The sequence below is a fragment of the Eurytemora carolleeae genome, unplaced genomic scaffold (assembly GCF_000591075.1).
Source record: "Eurytemora carolleeae unplaced genomic scaffold, Eaff_2.0 scaffold1932, whole genome shotgun sequence".
Taxonomy (NCBI): Eukaryota; Metazoa; Arthropoda; class Copepoda; order Calanoida; family Temoridae; genus Eurytemora; species Eurytemora carolleeae.
In genome coordinates this window covers 14,959-39,778 of record NW_019397831.1, presented here as the reverse complement: position 1 = coordinate 39,778, position 24,820 = coordinate 14,959, and the positions used below count along the sequence as shown (strand labels likewise).

The 24,820-nt window shown below is 30.6% G+C and overlaps 1 protein-coding gene and 1 long non-coding RNA gene across 2 annotated transcripts in view; one reads left to right on the top strand and one right to left on the bottom strand.

The window, feature by feature from the left end:
- Nucleotides 1–7: 7 nt before the first annotated feature.
- LOC111716039 (N-acetylglucosamine-1-phosphotransferase subunits alpha/beta) overlaps nt 8–24,820 on the top strand; it is a 26,092-nt gene continuing 1,279 nt past the window's right edge. Inside the window, exons 1-18 of the mRNA XM_023491452.1 lie at nt 8–76; nt 1,333–1,412; nt 2,017–2,109; nt 3,517–3,591; nt 4,733–4,790; nt 7,963–8,097; nt 14,872–14,996; nt 15,181–15,265; nt 16,110–16,157; nt 17,302–17,346; nt 17,837–17,906; nt 18,092–18,180; nt 19,284–19,336; nt 19,974–20,016; nt 20,185–20,250; nt 22,354–22,418; nt 23,754–23,857; nt 24,324–24,382. Of these exons, the coding sequence (XP_023347220.1) occupies nt 8,005–8,097; nt 14,872–14,996; nt 15,181–15,265; nt 16,110–16,157; nt 17,302–17,346; nt 17,837–17,906; nt 18,092–18,180; nt 19,284–19,336; nt 19,974–20,016; nt 20,185–20,250; nt 22,354–22,418; nt 23,754–23,857; nt 24,324–24,382 (945 nt within the window). The 5' untranslated portion in view covers nt 8–76; nt 1,333–1,412; nt 2,017–2,109; ... (1 more) ...; nt 4,733–4,790; nt 7,963–8,004. The remainder of the gene's footprint in view (nt 77–1,332; nt 1,413–2,016; nt 2,110–3,516; nt 3,592–4,732; nt 4,791–7,962; nt 8,098–14,871; nt 14,997–15,180; nt 15,266–16,109; nt 16,158–17,301; nt 17,347–17,836; nt 17,907–18,091; nt 18,181–19,283; nt 19,337–19,973; nt 20,017–20,184; nt 20,251–22,353; nt 22,419–23,753; nt 23,858–24,323; nt 24,383–24,820) is intronic.
- On the bottom strand, nt 10,578–11,708 carry LOC111716040 (uncharacterized). Its single transcript, XR_002768398.1, has 3 exons — nt 11,532–11,708; nt 11,029–11,094; nt 10,578–10,638 (listed from the first exon to the last, which is right to left on the bottom strand). It is a non-coding gene; the product is annotated as an uncharacterized LOC111716040 (long non-coding RNA).

Genomic DNA, 24,820 nt, shown 5'->3' with positions numbered 1-24,820 from the left:
ACAGGTTAGTTTACAGAATATAGAGGGATCAGCAGAACAGGTTAGTTTACAGAATATAGAGGGATCAGCAGAACAGGTTAGTTTTAATGTGTAAATTTTACCCTCGAAACATGAGACAATGTTACCCCCGATATATTATTTTTACTAAATGCCTTTGGTAAAAAGAAAAAGTTTTAATGACCGGAGATGAAATTAAGCGTGCAGTCCTTTTAAATTTAGTCATTGATACATGTCAAGGTCCTTGATAAATTGCAATTGCAAATGAAAAATCTATATTTGCCGATATTAATAGAGAAAAAGTAACATGCATCCTAACAATTACGAATATTTAAAAAAACGAAAAACATATTTGAATTATAATGTATAACTGCGTGACATAACTTTGAAATAAAACTTCGGTTCCTTTGAATTTCCGCGCCGAATATTAGGCAGCCGGATAATAATAATGCACAAGAAGACTATTTTAATTTCAAAAGACCGAATTTTACCTTTAAATCGTAATTTTATATCGTAATTAACCTTTGTGGGTAACTCTAAATATAATGTTTTTTTTGTTCTCCATTCTTTTCAAATTTATAACCTCCTGTTTTCCACACATTGGAGTCAATAAATTTCCTCAATGTATACTTCAGGTTAATATTTTAGTAATTTAAAGAAGGCTGGTCGTTTATACACCAATATATACTTGGTAGTAATTCTTCTAATATGGTGTGTCCAGGGGGGGGGGGGCTATGTATGGTCAGCTCCCTTGGAACTGTAAAATTGATGTTTTCCAGGCGGTTTTCACTACTGCCGGGTCTCGAAAAAGAAGATTAAATATGAATGACCCCCCCCCCTGTGTACGCTCCTGTTGTTTTCCACACAGGATGAAAGATCAAAAACTTGTTTTATTGTCTTTTCTTCTAACATTCTTGGTTCTATACAGTTGAACAATTTTTTTGCTTATTTCGCCGGTTTACACCTTGAATCACCAATTCAAATCTGCATGCATCTTTAATTATGTTTCAGTGATTAAAATTTGAATCGGCTGTATAAGAAGTTCAGCGACCAAGCTCAAATTCGGTCTCAGGTTGCAAAAATATGGATCTGAAAAATGAGTTTGACGTGGATATTTAGTTCCTTTGTGTCGTGTTAAAAGAATTATAAGTTTTTATCATTTCAGTTTTTTCAGTATAATTTTTATTAGTGGCGTCAATTGGTCTTCGCACAATTTTTGTTTTACATTTTCATCTTTTTAAAATCATAAATTCAGTCAAACAATTGTCTTCATATTGCTTTATGTGTCCTACTGTAAATCTAAACAAAATTTGTTATTTGTCATTTTTATTTGAGGAAAATCTAGATGGAGAGATTGATCCTAAAAGATATTCAGATAACGAGGAACTCAGGTTTTCACTTAGATCAATCGAAAGGTAAATTAGGTTTAGTTTCTGTACAATAAATCTCTTCGCTTATAAATATTTACATGAAACCCAAGGGGGGGGGGAACGTCATGTATGTCTGTCTGTTCCAAAAGAGTGTGTGTAATTGATAACGAACCGAAGGCGTGTACTGTAGGTATATACAATACATACGAATCTCGGTGCGTGTGAAATCGTCTGCAAAGCAGTGCGACTGGTTTTCTCATGCCAGACCAGCGCCATTCCCCTTCCCTTTATTCTTATTCCCTGTTGGAAACCCATGATACCACTACCATGAAACAACATTTTTGACGTTTTCTTTAACTTAACTCAGAAAATAATCATTAAATTTCAAATATTTCAACGGATTTAATCTTTTTGGAAAATGAAGAAAATAAGATATCATAGTATATTTAAGAAATCGTTTTTTGAGCTATATTGGGCTTTTCCAAACTTCTAGCAGCGATTAAATGATATATTCTAGAGTTTCAGATATATTGAGTTAATATTTTAGATTAGTGCTTGCCAGACCACATCGCATATATTTTTAAAAATTAGTCATTATTTGTTATTATTTTATTATTGTAAGTAAACCTTGACACTGTTGACTGTACAGGAACCTGAACTGGGTACGATATGTACATATTGTGACAAATGGTCAGTTACCATACTGGTTGGATACACACCATCCTAAGATTAGAATAGTCAGGTAATCCTAGCTTCAGGGCCGTAGAAAAGAATCGATAAATCAGTATTTGTAGAGTTCTATGAGATGATGGCTTGATATTTGCAAATTTGCGAAATCTAATAAAATGTAAAAATTGTCTGAACACGATCTGCAAATATGGAAAATCTTTAAAAATTATTTAACCATGACTAAACCATATTTAAAGGGACAGACCGTCAAATGAATACTAAAGAATTTTTCCACAACACTGCAAACTCAGTTTAACATAGCCGGTCTGTCCCTTTAAGGGATTGAGTGTCATGCTTCAAACTCAAATTTTCCAATCCTTACATCTAGCTTTGCAACCTGATGCATACTGTAAACCTTGGATATTTTAAACGATTATTTAACGGAATTCATACTGTCAGAACCAGAGAACTATAACTCAAATTATGACTTTATATAACATAGAATACAGGCAACATCAATTATGCAGTGTAAACAGACCGATTTCAAAGAATAAGTGATGCAATAAGCCACAAGTTAAACAACATCATAATTATAGCTATAATGTCGTCGTACCATTCCACAATTTGCTGATTCTCACTGTAGTTAGTTTGACATTTCTGAGGTCTACGTTTTTGGGTAACAAAAACATATGGTTTAGAAAATCAGAGTTTGTGGCAGACTTAATTTCTTTGATTGAAAATTATGCTAAAAGTCGAAAGAAAAGATTATGACTTCAATCACTATTGACTTTACAAACATGGAAGGTATTTAATTTTTTCCATCTACATTTTCTGCATAACCAATTAATTTTAAGTTTTTATTTTAAACAAAAGTTATTATTTTTCTTGTAGCTCAGTTCTTTGTTCTTTATTTTTAAAGAAAAAAGTAGAAAATATTTGAAATAAGTTTGAGAGATAACTGCAAATAAGGTTGCTCCACCTGAAAACCTTTATTACCCCCCTGGTACTCAACAATACAGTTCCATTAGATATCTAAACATAAAGACAAAAAAAAGAGAAAATTTTTCTATATTCAACTTTTGCAAAGAAGATAATTATCTCTGAAGTAATGTAGAGAACTCAACTATTTCAATTATACGTGGTTCATGAATATGAAGTAGATATTATATTATCGTCTTAATTACACTCTTCTGATGAAATTGACGGGCTTGGGGGGGTCAGGCATGTTATTAAGGAGTATATTTAAAGCTGTCCCTGTATTTCAGCTTTTGGGCTTAGCTCCTATCATGATTCCAAAAGTTTGGGAATACAGTGTGTTTAAAAAAAAAATTCAAAATAAGTATTTTTATCCGAACTTGATCAGCAAATATATAAAATTTTCACACAAGAAATTTTTAATTTAATAGATGACCGGCTTTAGTGGAAAATTGCAGTAAAGTTTATTAACATTATATTTATATTAATAAAAAACTATATTCAGGCATGAACATATATTTGATGATCTTGACAATCTTCCAACATTCAGTAGTCCGGCAATTGAAGCAAATCTGTTACGGTACTTTGCAATTAACTGTTAAGCAACAAACATTTACTTTTGAATCTGATGTCTCGTAAATGTTCTACATAAAAATTCAGAACAGTCCTTGCAGGTTGATTGTTGTTTTAAATATTTAACAGATCGTGGTAAAATATAAATATACAGGGTGTCCCACGAAACATGACAATAGTATCAAGACGACATTCAAGTCGTCCTGCATACTGTCATGTTTCGTGGGACACCCTGTATGTAAAGTGCATTTCTATAGTAATACATTTTATGTGTGTTATTAAAATAAAACTAAGGATTATTTCATGCAATGAACTACAGATCAAAATTGGACAGCAAACGAGTTGTCATGTGTAGCAGCAATCTTGTGCAAAATGTATATTTCTAAAACTTTTACAAATTAAGTTTCTTTATATTTTGTCTCACCCTGTGTGTAAAGCAAATTCCTCGTAGGAAGATGTTGAGAGATAGAGGACGACATTTAACACATTCAACCTCGGAGATGCTATATCAATTGGACTACTGATAATCTGAACTAACGCTCTATTACATTTTTACGACACCATTTCGGAAATAAAAAAGCATTTAAAATACTTTGAATTTATTCAGTTGTTCAAATTAGTTTATTATTGATCCATAATTTAATCCTCATACACAAAAAAGTCTAAGATTATCAAATTTAAACCAGCATAATGGTTAAAATATTACAAATTGAAGCTGTTCAGATGATGAGCATATGCCTTTTTACAAAGGATCATTATTAATTTTAATTATTTTGGACAGATAAGCCTTTAAAAAGATTTAAATAATGCTTTCCAACAAATACAGGGATGGGTCAAAAAAAGAAGATTAGTGTTGTTTTACATAACACTCAGTTTCAAAAAGCAGAATCAAAATTTTAGACAAAAAAAATAAATATAATTATCAATGCTAAACAGGATATCAAAATTTCCAATTTTACACCCTTCAAATTGTTACTTTAACATTTTTTCTAAATGATTATAAGCCAAGTTAAAACTTGTATACTATATAGGCTAAAGCACAAATTAAGTAAGCGAACATCTATACAAAACTTAAACATTTATATAAAACTTAAACATTTATACAAAAATAAATTTCTTCCAATTCTGAAGTTAATGAATTTTGTTAGGATACCTGGGCTGTCAGAATTATTCATCTATATCAACGACGACAATTTGTTTGGAGAGGTAAATCCAATTTTTTTTAAAGAGATAAATAAGATTTGCTTAAGGAGATAAAAAAGATATATTTAAACAGATGAATAAGCTTTGCTTAATTAGATAAATAAGATTGCTTAAAGAGATAAAAAAGATCTGTTTAAAGAGTTAATGAGATTTGTTTAAGGAGATAAAAAAGATATGTTTAAACAGATGAATAAGATATGCTAAAAAAGAGATAAATAAGATTTGTTTAATGAGATAAAAAAAGATATGTTTAAACAGATGAATAAGACATGCTTAAAGAGATAAATAAGATTGTTTAAAGAGATAAGTAAGATTTGTTTAAAGAGGTAAATAAGATTTGTTTAAAGAGATAAATAAGATTTGCTTAAAGAGGTAAATAAGATTTGTTGTAAGAGATAAATAAGATTCGCTTAATCAGGTAATATAAGATTTTCTTAAAGAGATAAATAAGATTTGCTTAACGAGATAAATAAGATTTTTTTATGATTTGTGCCATAAAAAAATAGAAATATATAGTTTTTTCTGATTTGGATTTAGTAATATGTAGTTTTAAACTTTTTGAACGTTTTTAGTTTACATCGTTATAAGGAAAATCGTAATATAAATCGTAATATTGAACTTGCCAAAAGTATGCCGAAATTACAACTATTTTGATATAATAATTTGATATGTTTATACATTTAAAATTATTTCGGTATATGTATAATGTATTCTTAACAAATTAGATTTTTTTTTTAAATTTTAAAAAGAGCAGTGAATTTGTTCTCTGGCTGTTGTATCTTCTTTTTGGTTGATCATACCTCCATATTCTGTTCTCTTGTAGATCAACACATTCTATAGACAAGGGAAAAACGCATTTTGACACATATTTCTGCTCTTCTTTCTCCCTAATATTAAGCATATTGCCCAGAGCTGCAGCACTCTGTTTTCGCAATTTCCTTTTCATACTATTATTCAATTTGACATCTTGGGCCATAAATTTTAAATTAAGTATAATAAAAAGTAACTATTTGTGTTACATGCAGAAGTGTCGAATTTCTCTGACAAGATATTTTGTGGATTGATGCTGCAGCTTTTTGATCCAGCTGTTGTTAATATTTATTATATATATTCTTACACGTTGGAAAAATAATCTTGATTCTTGTAAGTTCATCTCAGACAGATACTTGTAAATTAAACTGACATCTTGATGCTTAGTGCTTTCACATAAAACCAGATTCAATAAAAAGATTTATTGTCTTTCCTAGGGGTCGGCAACTTGATAACAGCTAACCAGGCATGTTATTAAGGAGTATATTTAAAGCTGTCAATAGCAAAATCTGGATTCAGCTAGATAAAAACCCTCCATTCTTCAGGGTAATACAGCATTAACCCTATTCCCGCTGGGGGGGGGGGGGTCAATTTGACCCCCCCCTGTAGTTTTTTTTACATAACTCAAAAAGTATTGGTCTGAGGCTGTTGAAATTTTCTGACTTTTCTTACATACCCAAAGCCCTCCCTTAAGGCCTAAAACCGGGCTTTAATACTAACTGCCTGAGTCCTCAGGCACACTGCCTGAATGACTGCGTTTGCCTGTAGCAAACTAAATCTTTGTTTTGACCCACTTTCACTTGTCAGATTTTGATAAAATTTAGCTTTTTGGAAAGCCTATGACATAAGGAAACGGATAGCACAAGTTTTGCGAAAAAAAATTGCAATTTTTTTGCAAACAACCTATCAAAGGAAATTTGCACATTTTTAGTTTTTCTTGATTAAAAATCAGGTTATTTAAAATTTTGCAAAAATTTTTGCATATTTGAAATGGCATGGTCAAGGGCTTTTCAAAAATGTATAATTTGTCATTTTTTGGCCAATTTTTTTTTTTGCAAACATTTTTACTATAAAACTGGATTTTGCGATAAAAAATTCAATTTTCGCAAATTAGCAGTTTTTTTGCAGATTCTAAAAGTAGAGCACAAGAGCTTTCTAATGATGTATCATTTGTCATATTTGGACATAAAACATGGGATTTAGAGGGGGGGGTCAAATTGACCCCCCCCCCCAGCGTATCCTGGTTTTCAAGTACCCCAGCGGGGATAGGGTTAAAAGATGAATGCAGACCTTTACTGTTACTTGTAGTTCTGTATTTCTTTTACATTTGTGTGTAGGGGTGTATACCCCCCATATACATCCCTGGCTAAAGATTCTCTAGTTTGCCATTTTCTCTATCTCACCCTGTATCTCATAATATTCTCAGATGCGCCTAACAAGACCTAGTTGTTTATTCTCTGAAAGCTAAATGTACACTTTGTATATGTAATCTATATATATACTTTGCTGTCTGTTTGTTTGTATCCAATAAACGTAAAAACGGCTGAACCAATCGGGTCCAAATTTTGTGTAAGACCTCGCATAGCCCCAGAGAAAGTTTAAGATGGCTCAGAGTTACAAAAACTTGTATCCAAAAGCTTTTAACTTTAGTGAAATCTTAAAAATGCGCGAAGAAAAAATATTTTAAAATCCGGGAAAAATTTGTTAGTTCCAATATTATTTTTCTTTACAAAGAGAAGATGCTCACAGATATAAAATGTTAATGTCGAGGATGGGCACGAAGCACCCCAAAAACATAGTGTATATATAGTTCAGCAATATGTAATACAATATATATATATATATAATATATTTTTATCTTACAATAAATGTTAGATTTTCATCTAATTGTATAGTTTGTAACTTATACTCTTTACTTGTGATTGAGACAATTTATAAGTAGATTATTTGATCTTCTTTCAAAGAAGATTTTTAGATTTAATAAACGCAAACCTTTCATTGATTCTTGGGGATGGATTACTTTTATTTTTAAGATAATAAATCTTCCTTTCTTTTTGTTTCCCCGGTTTCTATTTCATTAATTACTCAGCTCCCTTCCTTCACATAAACACATTGTTCGTTTTCTGTCTAGTCACGAAGTTCATGTTTCATGGATTATTTTAAAAACTTCAAACACTTTTTAAACCAGAGTCTTGATAAATTTTGTAAGAATGCAATTTTTTCTCTTTTTTCAGTAGATTTTTAAGTTTGTATTTTTTATAGTTTCTAGAAGCTGTACTTGGTTTTCACTTGAAACATGAAATAAAATTTGACTATGTATAATCCATAAAATTTTTTTGACAATCGCCATTTTGTTTGTGTTCAGGAGTGTACACTGGAGGATTTCTATAATGAGGAGGTGGGGCAGATGGTTTGGTTTGGTTGGGCAATACCGTCATTTAATATGTACAGTAATGCATATGATTTGTCACTCACCTATACAGATGAAATATTTACCAAGGTATGTTTTAGATTGGGTGTTGGGATAATATACAGTTGTCACCAAAAAAGAGTTACAAGACAGACTTCACATTTAACTCGTGCATAAGTCCATCCAAATTGTATCATCCCGGTGTCACGTTAAAAAGCGTTTGTGTTTGAGATAATTTCTACATGTGAAAGGCCTTAAAAAATAAATTGATTTATCTTTTAATTCTTTGAGAAGAAAACGATATTTGAGACAGAATATCGTTTTTTCAAAACTACTGAACTGCAATGTTAAATGTATTTTGGTTTTCATATCATAAAATAAAGATAGAAAATTATAAAATAAACAAGCAGAAATCAAAATGGCGAAATCGGAGATCACTTCCGTGGCTTGTATGCAAATTTTCCGTGGCTCAATGTTGCCAAGTCACCCCTCCCTCCATTGACAAATATGAATCCCTTGAAACCTTCGACTTCTCTGTAAGGAAAGTAGAATTCTAATTAAGTTTGTTTTCTAGCAGGGCCTCTCTACAGTCTACACTGACATTTATAAGTTTATATTTAATTTGTGCAAATTAATTCTAATTAAGTTTAAAGTTGCCCTTTATTAACATCTTAAATTGCACCACATATAATTTTAAAACATTATAAATGGTCGGCAAAACATACATTAAATTCAAATTGATTAATATTGGTACTAGTTTGGAAACCCAGCTCTGCCGGGAAACTAAAATTTCCTGAAAGTTTTTAAACCAAGCTAAGAACTAATTCTAACGAGTTCCCCAATCAAAATTTGAGGCAAATCGGTCCAGCTAGGGGGTTCATGAGTTCATGAGTTCGGGCATACAAACATCCTTACTTACAATAAGAAATATATATGTAGATGGGATTCAAATGAGGTTTTAAAAAAACGATTTTTTGACAAAGTGTAAAAAATAAAACCTGCGTGTGATTTCTAAACTCTAAATAAAACTTCTAAAAAAACTCCTTTTTTGTCAATATAACTTCTAGAACACGCGCAATTAAAGTTTCCATGTATGATTTACAACAGAACCAAAAAACTTAACTCTTACGAATTGAACAATAAAGCCGAGGTACTTTTGCACCAAAAAAGTGTTAACAGTGAAATAAGAAGATGCAAAGTTTTGATAGAATTTGAAAGTATATTTTTAAAATAATACAAATTAGTCAAAAAGCTAAACTATTATATAATCGTCGATATTTAATATAATTGTTGCACTATAATATTATCGTCTGCCCCCGACCAAGGTTAATAAATACAGGAAGAGTTGAACTATATCTGTAAGGATACTGAATGCTGCTAGAGTATAATCATCAGCAGAGTGAGAATATTTATGTTTTCCTAAACAAGGCAACATGAAATATTGTTACTTCAGGGCATAGATTAATAACAATACAGATAGAACATTAGAAGTCGTCTTTTCAAGATTTAAGGGTTTTTCGTTCACAATAACACTGAGACAGAGGCCCAAAGGAATTAAAACAGGCTCTCTCTGTCTTGTAGTTCAACGCGGCATGCGCGTAACTCCATTGGGCTTCTGCCTCAGGGTTATTGTGAACAAAACAACCTAAACCTTGAAAAGACGACATCTAGTGTCCTACTGTGTCATTTTTGATCTTTGCTCCAGGGACATAATTTAATAAACAGAGAGAAGTCGTTAAATTACATTTTGCTCCGGTTCAAGATTAAGAGAACCGGTTCAAATTTAAGAGAACCGGTTCAACTATCTCACTATCAGTTTACGTCAAACTAACGTAAATTGAAATTGTTTATAACTCCTCTTATTGAAGAGGTATTGAGAAGAAGAAAAATCTGTTGAACATGCAAAGGTTAGTTTGCGGTTTCAGGATAATTTAGAATTTTTAACAATTCATTTAAAGTTGTAAGCGAATTCCCTGATTACTCGACACAAACTCGGATGTTCTCATCCTTTTATAATATTGTTAACTTTCAATATTTACAGTGATAGTCTAAATAACCCGGAATAACGTCAATTGATTGAAACTTTGAAGTCGTGTTAGACCTTCGAAATAGTTTGCGGCATTCAACATTGGTAACCTGATTTTAGCAATATTAATAAAAGAAATATGTTTTAATTTCAATTAATTGAATAAAACCAGGAAAATGTCTAATTCTGAACGAAATCATTCATATATCCTGTAATTGTAAAAGCACTCAAATGGCAGACCACATTTTGGAAATGGCAGGAATAGGGCTTTTCTGTGATACTTGTTTCATAAAAATAAATTGCTAAAAGCAGGTTACCGGTGTTGAATACTGCAAACTATTTCTAAGGTCGAATACGACTATGGAGTATTAATCAATTAATATTATTCCGTCTTATTTAGGCTTTCACTATATAAATTATGTTGAATCATATATTCAAAAGTTTGAAATATCTAAGATTCACGCAATCGAAGATGTGTAGATTTTAGTTTGAGGCATTAAAGAATTTTTCTCTGATTTAACTTTGGCATTTTCCCTGTTGCTTGCCTATCAGAATAAGCTGAGTATCGTAGATTAAAGAAAATGATACAACAAGTACACCTAAACCTAGAAATAAAATATATATCATTCAACATACAATGTAAACACAAAGTATTGCTCAAATTGTCAAAAAGAATAAATTAGAAATCAAAGTGCCTATTTTCTATTAAAATAATCTAAACCAGTCCTTTAAGTAAAACTTTTTTATATATCTATTATATGTCGTCTTCATAAACTAATATTCCTGCCACGAACTCTGATTTTTAACGACTATATCACGATAATGTAAATTTTTGAATTCTGTTTGATTAAATAGCCTAAGTTTGAAATACAAACTATTAATCCCATCAAGATATATATAGAGATAAGAAAATAAAAGAATGTTTATTTATGTGAAAAGAATATTAGTTTATGAAGACGACAGCTAATAAAAATCTTAACGTAAGGTGCGAAAACCTGAGTAAACCATTCTCATAATATAGTAGGAACCATCAGAAGCAAACAAACCCACAAACAGGCTAGCTAGATTAATCAAAATATAGACCCTAGAGATTACAGTGTAGAACTGTAGACTGTGTAAATTGTCTGTACATTATATATTTGCAGCCTGATGATGGTATAAACCTTTGAAATTTCAAAAGTGTAGCTAAATTTTAACTGACATAATTTGAAAATTTATCCATGGTCAAACCAACAGGTTGCAAAAATATGAGGATTAGGAACTAAAAGTCAAATAATTTTTATTTTAAAGACGGATATCAAAAGAACCGATTTGAAAACTTTGACTCTAGATTCAGATTAACTTGCAACTTTAAAAAGAACCTAAATTTTTCAGACAGATTTTTTTAAGACTAAATAAATCTATGCACTGCATAAAAGTTGATGACTAAATTAAAACGGAGATAAAGTCGTCTTTGTTAGATCTTCTAATTATAAAAGGTTTGAATATATATATTTACCAAGACCAACAATACCAAGGATAGAGGATAAAACTATCAAGTAGATCAAACAACTCGTAAAATCTAAACACAAATATCACACTTATTATTGCCACAAACTAAGATGTTTAAACTCCTATTATCATTACAACCCGATTATCATTACAACCTTTGATATTATATTTGAGCAAAGCAAGATGTTATATTATATTATATTATATTATATTATATTATATTATATTTGAGCAAGATGTTAAAGGTCTACGACATCGGAAANTATAATGAATAATGAATAACGAATGATGAATAATGAAAAATGAATGATAAATAATGAATATAATGAATAACGAATAATGAATGAGTAATGAGTAATGAATAATACATAATTAATGATGTATTATGAATAATTAATAAAGTATTATGAAGAATGAATAATGTATTATAAATTATGAATAATTTATTATGAATAATGAATAATAAGAAAGAGTATAAAATTGTTACCTATGAACACATAAAATGAGGCATTGTTTTCATATATACTGTTCCTATGAAAAAGCTTATTTTTACATCACACAAAACTGAACTACATTTTATTTCAGTTTGAAATCTGATGCCATGTTTTCCAGCCATTATAACCCTTTCTACATATACGTTCACTCTTTTGTGTAAATATGAGCTTTGTTTTTCAACATTTCGTAGGAAGCTGGAGGAGTTCCGAGCACCAATAGTTTCATATAACAAAATTCTTCCTCATAATTAGTTTGAAAAAGTTCCAATGCGTTGTCTCATCATTTTGAATTAAACAAAAGGAGAAGATCAAGCTCAAGTATTAAAAAAATAAAAAAAATGTCTTTGGCTACATGATAGGAAAGACAATTATTTTAGTTTTTCTCAATTTCTCAGGAACTCCTTCAAAGGATTCTCAGGAACTCCTTCAAAGGAACTCCTTCAAAGGAACTCCTTCAAAGAAACTCCTTCAAAGAAACTCCTTCAAAGGAACTCCTTCAAAGGAACTGAGTGTTTGCAACAAACTGAAAATTTGTTTCCCTATTTCTTTGCAACCTAATGTCGTACCTTATAGATTTCAAACTATGATATCTGCTAGATCAAATAATCTAAGCTTGAAATATCAAAAATTTACACCATCAGATTGCACAGATATAGAGAATAGAAACTTTGATTTAAAATTCGGTGATGGTGATGGACCAAAAGAGTATAAAAAGTAGATGTTAGTTCCACATTTATTGAAAATATATTTCGGTCTGGGTTGACCCGCGTCAGTTCTTGAGATTTTTTCTGTCACAAAGATTAAAAACAAACTTTGAGTTTGGGACAAATACTTGTTTCCTTTGTATGCAACCTTGCGAGACTTTATATAGAATTGTATGGTCGTGGACTAGTCGGCTAATTCAGGAGGAATATAATTTAATAAAATGTCTAGCGAGGTTGCATACGTACATAGGAATTGAGTCTTTGGAACAAAATCAAATATTTAAACCTCAATATCTTTAGAACTCAATGTTGTAAACCTTTGATATTTCAATTTCTGATTATTTGATCTAACAGAATTCATAGTTTGAAATATCTAAGGTCTGCAATATTTGGTTCCAAAGATATAGTTATTAGAAAATCAGAGTTTGTGGCAAAGANGGTACAGAAAACCTTCAATACCAGAAAATATCCATATTTCAAGTGCCATGTTTGTGGAGATACAAATAAAATAAGGATAAAGACTTTTCTTTTTATTAATTTGCTTAATGATTTGGTTCATTGTAAATTGTCTACCTGATTTCTGTGAGGTTAACAACTAGAACAATTGCTGAAACAAGCAATAACTCAGCCAGAATAATACCGTACACCTTACGGATAAAAGAATTTCTGAAAAAGCCATTTATTCACTTTCTCATCTTGCCAATAAACTAAAAAACCCTTTCTTTATTTTTTATTCAAAATTCAAAATTTCACAAGAACCCTTATTGAAGTTCAGCAGTAGTTAAGTAAATGTGAAAAAAAAAACTTTTAAATTCAACTAAATTTTCTAAATTAAAGTAAATATTAAACTGAATCTATTAAAAATGATTAAATCTCTGCCTGATTGAATTGTCAGTAAACGAACTACCAAATCTTTCATTGGTCGCTTCAACTCTCTAAAAATATTGTATTACAGTCTTTAAATATAAAAAGTTTCATTTCCTAAACAATTAAGCTTAAAATAAATGTTAAAAGAAAAACAATTAGAATCTTAAAATAAATGTTAAAAAAAAAACAATCACTCCAGATTGCTACGAAACATTGCATCATCTTTTATGAAAGAGTAAAAACTTGTTTTTAGTTTTCGTTTTAACAAGTAAATATTTCTCATCGATTTGTGATTGATTGTTTTCAACCTTTAGATACTGTGAAGGGTAGCACATTAAAAATAATACCTCATTACTGTCAACTGATCTTAGTTCTACATCTTCCCAAGATATGTCATTTATTTGCTGTACTTTCTGGTTTTCTGCTTCCGCCATTTTCTATCTTGTTCGCCATCAACAATATTCGATACATTTGTTTCCCGCATTTTAAAATTTTAAATAGCGCATTTCTGATACAAAAACGTAAGATGTTTCTTTGAAAAATATTATTATTTATTTGTTCTTTTTAACCAATAGTTTAAAAGCCTTAACATTATACAAGGTAACCCACAAGGGAAGAGAAGACTTTACTGAACCTATTTAGTCTTTTTTCTTATTTGTATAGTTCCCTTCAGCCGTAAACTTATTTTGTCAAATCATTTGATTTCTCTTTAGTAAACTACAATGACGACAAAGAGCCATGTTTAGCATTCAGATCTCCGTATTTAAAGAGCTCTAGGCCGTCATTACAGTATCATCCTCTGTCGATAACCCTGTAAATTATTCTATGAAATTTAAAAGTGCGTAAAACTGTTTAAACTACTTTAACATTGTCTTAATGTGCTACATCTCTCCCTTTTTCTCTGCCTCTTAAAGGTGGTGTTCGCAAAAATGAAAGGGGGTATTATTTTTTGAGAAGACTCCCTTTAAACTTTTACTAAATTAAGAATTTTCTGTAACCCGCCCATATTTACCAGTTCGGTATTTATCCCAGTCTTCTGTAACTTTTAATCACAACTTTTTCTCTATTCTACTTTTTTGTTTGATAATGCGTTTAATATTTCGCTTTAAATACAAAAACAAAATTCTGAGAATTTCAAGGATGTTGAATTATATACTAAATTGTATGTGAACTTAAATTAAAGAAACCCAAAACATCTAGCCCTGGTGAGCCCTTGCGGTATGAATTTGTCTTATCCTTTAACTTGCTTTTTTTAAAAACTTAATCATAAAATTTGCTCTAGGTGTTTGGTGAGCCAGGTGAGACCCGTAAAGGTAGTTCACATGGTCCAATTTTTATCCAGAAATCTGTTCTAAACCAGTGCTATCAAGACTTTAAGAAATACTGGGCACGCACCTCAAGTCACAAGTAAGTTTTGAAAATAATTAGGGGAAAAATTCTTTGTATGTTGGCCTTGAGAATTATGAGAATAAAGCTTTCATTTTCTCTCTAAAATAAAAAAAAATATAAGAAAAATGACTCGTGGATTTTTCCAGTAAATAAATAAAATATTAAATAAAATACAATTACTAATTAGTTTTACTGTTGACAGGTTTCGAATGGCGACTGATTTTCAGTTTAGTTTTGCGTACAATAATTACCTGGTGGAGAAGAGAAAACATTATACACCGGAACAGGAAATAGTATTTATCTTTAGATCGCAACACAATATACGGAATAGAATTAAATCAAATTGGATCAAGATCTCATAACGTCACACTGAAGTAAATTACACGTATGTTTATAATTTTAGTAAAATGTAGAGTTACTTATAGGCTAAAAAATTTCGACATTTTTCTCTTCAAAAATCAAATTTTTTTTCTTCAAATTTAAATTATTTTTAGACGGGTTAAGCCGGGCACTTCAGCTAATAATTTAATAAAGCTCTTCGCACTCGTAAAGATATTGTTATGTATTTATATGTAATAGCTAAAGGTGGCCAAACGGCTGGACAAAATTGGCTGACATTTTTTAGGGAACCCTACCCTGGCGATAACATAAGCTAAAAAAATAATATATTTTTGCAAATCAAATTTTGTTATTCTCAAAATTCGAAAGTTTATTTTTCAAAATTCTAAATTGTATTTTGCTACGGCCAACGCCGGGCACTCCAGCTAAGGTAAAAACCAAACGACTGGACCGAATTGCCTGATTTTTAGGGAACCATGGGTACACTAGCAGTAACATAGTTAAATTTTTTTTTTTTTTCAAAATTCAAATTTTCTATCAAGAACAAAGAAATCTCCGACACAGAATTAAAGGTATCGTTTAAATGGCACCAATAAACCTTTAACTCCTTAAAAATGTCGTCCGAAGTCCCTTTAAAGTTCGACCATAAGTTTTCTTATTAAGTCTTTTCATTCAAATTCTCAGAAAAATAATTATTTTTTACTATTTTTTGCAGAGTTTCTAAAAATAATTGATAAAAGATTGCCTTTAATGGAATGTTATTAAAGATGAATAAGATATCTATTTGACCAGATTTTCCATTTATTTGACGAAGATGTCAACAGGGTTCTTTCCTATCAGGTAAGCATCTTTTTCATTTAAAGGGACTGTACGCGTAAATTCAAGTGACCCTTCATGCAAAGATTGCAATGTCCGATGTACAACGGTAACCTTGAACACTTTATCTCCATGATAAATATTGTGAAAGATTTAATTTTTCTAAATTGAAACATTTTACTGCAGTATAGAAACCACAACTTGAAATAATCAGTTTTCAAAATGATAAACATTGACATCTAATTTATATTTGATCAGACAAAGCTTTTAAGGGTATCATTGTGAATCTGGCATTGTCATCCTTGCATCGAGGAGGGTCGCTTTGTTTTACGCTTTAACCAACGAGGTTAAAGTGTATAGAGTGATACGCTGATCCTTTACTAATTTTATAGACCATAAACTATACCGAGAGCGTACTGCATTTTGTTTATGTTAAGTTGATTCTGGCCTAACCTATAGTATATCAATATTAGCAAACAGTTGTAAGTGTACTGAGCTGAAAACTTTAGAATGAAATATCCAATTGTCATATAATGTTGCTTCTCTAGAGTTTAAATTCATGTGGAGAACAAGCAATATTTAAACTGGATATTAAGAAAAAGAGTGGTTTAAGCCTTAATCCTGATATCCACCATTCTAAAGTTTTCAGCTCAGTACAGCTAACTGAGCACACAGACAGAGAACTATCACCCCCCTCGGGCCCCTGGCTTTAACTTAAACATTTTAAAGAAAAGAGGAAGGGGGAGGAGGATATTGTATGGGCGCAAACTGCCCCAAAATCAAAATTGTTATTTGTTAATTCATCTTTACCATTTTTTAGTGGCATTTAGTGGCATTTAGTTGCATTTAGTGGCATTGTGCAAGTACATTTATTTTATAATTTACATTTGTGTACAGAGCAGAGAAGCACTAAAATACAACCCTAGAGCAATTTTGCAACTTTTGTAATTTAAAAATATCTCTAAAAAATGTTTCTTTAAATATGTTAATATTTAATATATTAAAATATTTAAAATAAATATTTAGAATATTTAATATATGTTAAGAATATGACTATACTTATAGATTTGTGTTTAGGAAGTTGTTTCGATGCTAAAAATATATTAGTTTGGGTAGCTTATCTATCTATTGAACAAGAATATGACTATACTTATAGATATGTGTATAGGAAGTTGTGTCAATGCTAAAAAGTATCCAACAAACCAACGTCAAGGAACAAAATTCAATTTTATTTAATTTTTGGACTTTATTTAATATTTTTAACAAGGAATTAGGGTGCTTCACACCCCCTTTTCATTAACAATTTTAGCTTTATACTGTTGCTCTGGCCAAGGGGCCATTTTTAATCATACTCAAATTTTCGCAGATTTTTCTTTTTAAAATTTGGCGTCATGTGGGTTGTCATTACACAATTGGACCAAATCGGTACAGCCGTTTTGGATACAAACACTCAGGCACCCAAACTATTATATATATTTTATTTTTTGTACGAAAAGTGACAAAAGGATTAAGTCTTCGCCACAAACTCAAATATAAACCTAAATTCAAATTCAAACTTAGATTAGATTATTTAATCTAATAGAATTCTCAGGATGAAGGGCTACAACAAATATTGAGTTAAGTATTCACAATTGGTGGCAAAGACTCGGTTCCTGGTGAAAACAATTTAAAAGAAAATAATTCATGAATTTGATGAACTGCAGAGTAGCTGGCACATTGAGAGCTTAACGGCTGAATTGGAGAAATGTAAACAGCAAGATGAATCATTCTTTGGTAGGGTTTTATTCAAGGGTTGTCTGTTTAACCCTACTCCTACTCCTAATGGGTGGTAAGGGGGGGGGAACTACAAGTGTGAAAAGAATTATCGAGTCAGCTTTGGAAATGGCGTTAACAAAGCATTTTTTGGTTATTTTTTTTGGCAAAAATAAATAAAACAAGTCGTTTTATTTCCTTTTTAGATTATGCTTTGCGAAGGTTTAGATGGAGAATAAATAAAGAAACATTTCTGTCCTGTTCAAACATATTTCCTATTCTAGCAAAACTTAAGGTAATTTAAAAACAAGGAAAAAGACTGAAAAATTCATGTAATTAGATCAAAAAACTATTATAAAACAGAGTAGCCAAATATTTCGGAATTATTACGTTGTCGGGCACGCACCACATCCCCCGTTAGTAAAAGTAAATTCAACTTATTTGAAGCATTAAGTCTGACCGCGTCAACTTTGTTGCACCGGCTAGTCCTGTTCACAGAGCTAGGTACAGTACAAACTGTTACCGGAAAGGTTGACCCGGCTCGGAAATTCAAATGTACCATGGCTGCCCAATGCCAATGCGGGGATTCTCTTTTAATATTTGTAACATAACTGATCAAATCTCTGTGAAAATGTTTGACGGCCGTTATTTTTGTATTGAGTATTGTTAATCATGAATGCTTGATCTCGATATCCAATGTGGGTATTTCTAGATTTGAGGATCAATTAATTAAAGTTATCCCTGCAAAGTATGACCAATAAAGGATAAACAAAAGGAATTAAATTAATCCCCCCTAGAAAAGGCCTTGGATTATAGGTATAGTGTTGCAATGCTTTTTCATAGCCCATTGAAAAATAATTAGACCGATAGCTTTATTAGTTTTGGCGCTAAGGAGGGTTGAAAAAAATGCCAAAAAAGGGTAAAAAAAGAAAAAAATATATTTTTTTCTTTAAAACAAATCTCAAGATTTGACACATTTTTATAAAGTTTAGGGCTTTTTTAGATTTTTTTTTACACGGACTTCTTACCAACCTCCTACCCAGTGCTTTAAAAAAATGTAACAATAAATCATAGTTTCTATTCATTGAAAGTCTAAAAATTTCACGGTGATGGTGTCAAAAATGAGAGTGCTGGGGCAAAAAAAGGGGGGGGCCTCCAACCCCCCCCCCCCCTCCCCCCGCCTTTCAGGTTTAAGATGAAAACTTAATCACAAGATTAACTTGACAAAATTTGTGACTTCGGGGCACATTTTTACAGATATCACAATTTAATTTAAACTTGAAAATCATATAGTTGTATTAGTAAATAAAAATAACCTTTTTTCTTGATCATTGTATCACTATATATTCTATTTTGAATCCATGATTGTGAATGACCTAACCTCACATTTGTTTTAAGGGTGAACTAGCCTTCAAGTTCCAAGTCTCAGACTCAAACAATCTCAACTTTAGGAATAAATATGTAAATTAACCCTATCTCTGCTGCGGTACTTGAAAACCAGGATATGCTAGGGGGGGTCNTTAGAAAGCTCTTGTGCTCTACTTTTAGAATCTGCAAAAAAATTTGCAAATTTGCGAAAATTGAATTTTTTATCGCAAAATCCAGTTATATAGTAAAAATGTTTGCAAAAAAAATGTGTCCAAAAAATGAAAAATCATAAATTTTTGAAAAGCCCTTGACCATGCCATTTCAAATATGCAAAAATATTTGCAAAATTTTAAATAACCAAATTTTTAATCAAGAAAAACTAAAAATGTGCAAATTTCCTTTGACAGGTTGTTTGCAAAAAATTTGCATTTTTTTTCGCAAAACTTGTGCAATTCGATATTAAAGATATAAAATACGAATGTTCAATTCTGCTTTGTTTTTGACAACAGAGCTAGAAATATAAACTAACACTTCATGGTTCTTGTTAACACAAGGTCCACCATACTTTTTCAAAGTCAAGCATAATTAAATTTTAGCAAGGCAAATAATAAGGTTTAAAGGGAACCATTGTGGATAAGACATGACACTCTATAAAAGATGGGTCAGATGAAATAACGTTTACAGTCCCTTTAAAGGTTAATTTTCATATTATGGTTGCAGGATGTTAACTTCAGATATAGTAACGATGATTCACCTCTTTAAGGAAAGTTTGAAAAAAAAATATTTATATACAAAGATTTAATCATTTACAAAAATATTATAACAAAATTGCAGAAAATTGAGAAAATTAAAATTTTTCTCGGTGTATTATGAAAAAAAAACAATTAAAAAAAACTTTCACAAATTTAATTCATAACAACATCTTATGAAGGATATAAAGCGAAATCCTAAAAAAATGATTTGTCTGAACAACGATTTAAAGAGCTCGAAACACAAGGTATTTGATCTTTAAGCGTTTTGATATTTCCTTCTGAACTTTTACCATTTTACAATTCGATGCAATTGTATAAAGTTGATGTTCATGACGTTTTTTATTATATATAATCAAGTTTTACTTTCGGAAATATTCATTCCTGAAATTTCGAGGATTTTTGATAATAAAGACGACATTTTGTTATTTTCCAGGAGTGTTTGAAAATCCAGGGCCAGCCATTAAAACAAGTTTGAAGCAAGATATTAATGAAAAAAAAACAAAGTAAAAATAAATATCATGAAATGATAACTAGATTTATAAAAACGCATCGAACTAATTCGACAATCGTAGCTTGTAATATCTTTGATTAAATCAGTTTTAAATTTAATTGAATTAGTTACGGTCTAAGTAAACTAATGCAACTCTTTGAATTTGTATGCGTCCTACTCCTAACTCCTTGAATTTGTATGCGTCCTACTCCTAACTCCTACTCTTTTGGCAGTCATTTTAAACCATTTTCTCCTAATAGAAGTAAAATTGGTAGCGATCGATATCGAATTCAATTCGACGTCAATATTTAACCCCTTTATTTTTCGAAAACAATCCCTTTAACTCCATATGGTTACTATGACTTCCAGTAAACAATCCCTTTAACTCCATATGGTTATTATGACTCCCAGTAAACAATCCATTTAACTCCTATGCTTATTATGACTCCCAGTAAACAATCCATTTAACTCCTATGCTTATTATGACTCCCAGTAAACAATCCATTTAACTCCTATGCTTATTATGACTCCCAGTAAACAATCCATTTAACTCCTATGCTTATTATGACTCCCAGTAAACAATCCATTTAACTCCTATGCTTATTATGACTCCCAGTAAACAATCCATTTAACTCCTATGCTTATTATGACTCCCAGTAAACAATCCATTTAACTCCTATGCTTATTATGACTCCCAGTAAACAATCCATTTAACTCCTATGCTTATTATGACTCCCAGTAAACAATCCATTTAACTCCTATGCTTATTATGACTCCCAGTAAACAATCCATTTAACTCCTATGCTTATTATGACTCCCAGTAAACAATCCATTTAACTCCTATGCTTATTATGACTCCCAGTAAACAATCCATTTAACTCCTATGCTTATTATGACTCCCAGTAAACAATCCATTTAACTCCTATGCTTATTATGACTCCCAGTAAACAATCCATTTAACTCCTATGCTTATTATGACTCCCAGTAAACAATCCATTTAACTCCTATGCTTATTATGACTCCCAGTAAACAATCCATTTAACTCCTATGCTTATTATGACTCCCAGTAAACAATCCATTTAACTCCTATGGTTATTATGACTCCCAGTAAACAATCCCTTTAACTCCATATGGTTATTATGACTCCCAGTAAACAATCCCTTTAACTCCGTATGCTTATTATGACTCCCTGCATAAAATTAAATTTTGCATAAATTGTGCCGCTATGAGTGCTAATCTTAAATTAAGTACCTCAAGGGGATATTCAGCCCAAGCCCTAAATAGATTAATAATTTTACAATTTACAAATAAAAAAAGTAATAAAAGTAATTAAGCGATAAAATTAAAAAAGTAATTAAGCGATAAAGTTCTGGATATAAACCGCCTTCAAACATTTTATATCGGGAAAAAATACTAATTGATTCATTATTTGATATTTTAGGACTAGGTTGACTTTTATTTGAAGCCCAAGAAGCCTTTTTTAGCCATATTTTTTTGGAATTTATTAGCAAAATTGTCATAGATTTTTGTGTGAGAGCTTACAAACATAAATGATAAATGTGTTTTTGCACCCTAATTAAAATGCTCAGAGGCCGAATTTTAAAAAGTTGAGCCACGGACTTAAATTTCAGAATGCTTGGTTCCATTTATTAAAATTGAATCCAATGTTTTAAGATTTAAGCCGGCGCTCAAATGAAACGTGTTTTGCGGATTTGAGACGCGGCTCAAATTCATTAAAATTTGGACACTGATATTTTTGTTTTAATCAAAATCAATATTTGAATAATAATAATGATAATAATAAAAATAATATAACTAATTGAACATGCAATTTGAAATTAAATTTGTTATCATAAAGGTGAATGAAATTATACAAGGACTCCAATTACAGTTCTACGAGGATTTATTTCCTACTCGCTCAAGGTTTATTTTTAATTTAACCCTAATTCGATTTAAAAAAAAGTTTTTTTTTTGGGGGGGGGAGAGGAGGATGTGGGCTGAAGGTAATTCCACATCAAATTGTTATGTCCTAATAGTTGAGTTAGTTTGAGGCATATTTTTAAAATTAATATTAAAATATCTGTCACATTTAACAGAAAAAAAGATATATTTAACATTTTTCAGAATTTTTGTTTCTAATTTTTTGTATTACCTCCGTAACTACCACACGGTCACATCATTTAAATTAGTGGTCTAATTTTTTCAATAATTGGGCTATTTACATCATCACATGTATCTAAGACCAAACCTTAGAAATTATTATTAGTATATTTAGAACATACAGCCTTTATTAGAAATTTCTGAATTCACTGTTTAAATGTTTTTTTTTATTCAAATCTATTTTTCAACAGATTTCGAAATATTTTTAAGTGGAAAGTTTTAATCCATAACTCAAGAATATTTAAAAATGAAGGGCTATTTTTTATTGCATATTTAAAGGGAGTGTTCGCGAAAAATAAAAGGGGGAATAGGCTTAATGCGATAAAAAATCGCTTTTGATCGCTACTAATCTTACTTCTATCTGTTGCGTCTATAAGGAGAAAACTGATAAAGATGTCTCATACCGAAGAGCGTAGCGCCCATACAAATTGAGAAAGCTGGAACATACGACTTAGACCGTAAAAAAATCAAAATTAATATCAAACAAATCATTCAGATATTACAACCTAAAGTCATCGATTATCTTTCGCCAAATTTGTATATATTTGATGTTTCATACTAGTTTTGATTTTGTTTTTTAAAATAATATTTAGCTTTCCACTTGTTTTCGAGCATTTCTGGAAAATATTAAAATGTCGTCTTCATTACCAAAAATCCTCGAAACAGGAATACATGTTTTTATAAGTAACTCTCAGATCATAACAATTAAAACATATTATGAAAAATCAACTATATATAAATGTGGCAAAAGATAATCGATGACTATAGGTTGTAATATCTGAAGGATTTGTTTGAAATTAAATTGATTTTTTTACAATCTAAGTCGTATGTTGCAATTTTCTCAATTTGCATGGACGCCATGTTATTCGGTATGGTCTTTATCCATTTTCTCCTTATAGACGCAACAGACAGAAGTAAGATTAGTAGCGATCAAAAGCGCTTTTTTATCGCATTAAGCCTATACCCCCCTTTCATTTTTCGCGAACACTCCCTTTAAAAAATTAAATATTTCAGTGCAAGCCGGAATATGGCTAATCTAATTGTAAAAACCAAATTCAAAAACTACGTAATCAATATCTGAAAACTTGATTTCCCTAGATTTGAAATACCTGATCAACATTTTAAAGATCCGTTACACCTGAAGAAACGATTTAAATGTTCCATTGAATCTCATCATTTAAGCAACACAATATTCTGTCTAGGTAAACTGAGTATAACAGGCAGTTAGGTAGTTATGTAACAGGTTATTTATGTAATTATGTAACAGGTTATTTATGTAATTATGTAACAGGTTATTTATGTAATTATGTAACAGGTTATTTATGTAATTATGTAATAATTTAAAAGTGTTTTTTATTTAATTTTGAGAAAATTTATCACACCTAATATTTCCCGTTGTATAGTGCAATAGAGTTACTTTTAGCACTTAACAATACCCAATTAAAATGACATAAATAGATATAAGTATATTTAATAAATAAAAAAATATTAAATTTGATTATTTTGATTGAGTAATTTTTTACATATATTGATGCTTGGTAGCAATGTAATACTTTTTGTAACCAAATAATTATTATTTCACAAATATATTTTTTTTGCTTTTTAATAAATAAATGAATATTACATCGTTTAGAAAAATTAGATTATACAGGATTTGTATTTTTATAGAGAATTCTGGGAATCAGTTCAATCTTACCATTAGCAACAAGAAAAAAGATAGAATCAAGGTATATCAATTGTTAAAATACTGTTAATACATTTTTGAATCTCAGAATTAAGTTTAAGTGACCCTCCATGCAAATATGGCAATATCCGATTCACGACAGTACTATAAAAAGCTGTGGCTGATCTTGTATCAATTATAAATCAATGATTGTAAGTTTCAAAACTCTATAAAATTGACTTGTGCCTGTCTTCTATAGGAAAACATATAGATATTATCAGAAATAAACACTATTAGGTCCAAATTAATCCTAGAAAACCAACAGCATCTTTCAGCATTATTGAAAAGATAAAGGTATTCCGGGAACCTTTCATGAATCAGACATTGTCATCTTGTAACTACGGTTTCAGTTCTTTTTAATGGAGGGATCTTCAGCAATTATACATTTACAGATAGACTTTTATGAATCAGACATTGTCATCTTGTAAATACGGTTTCAGTT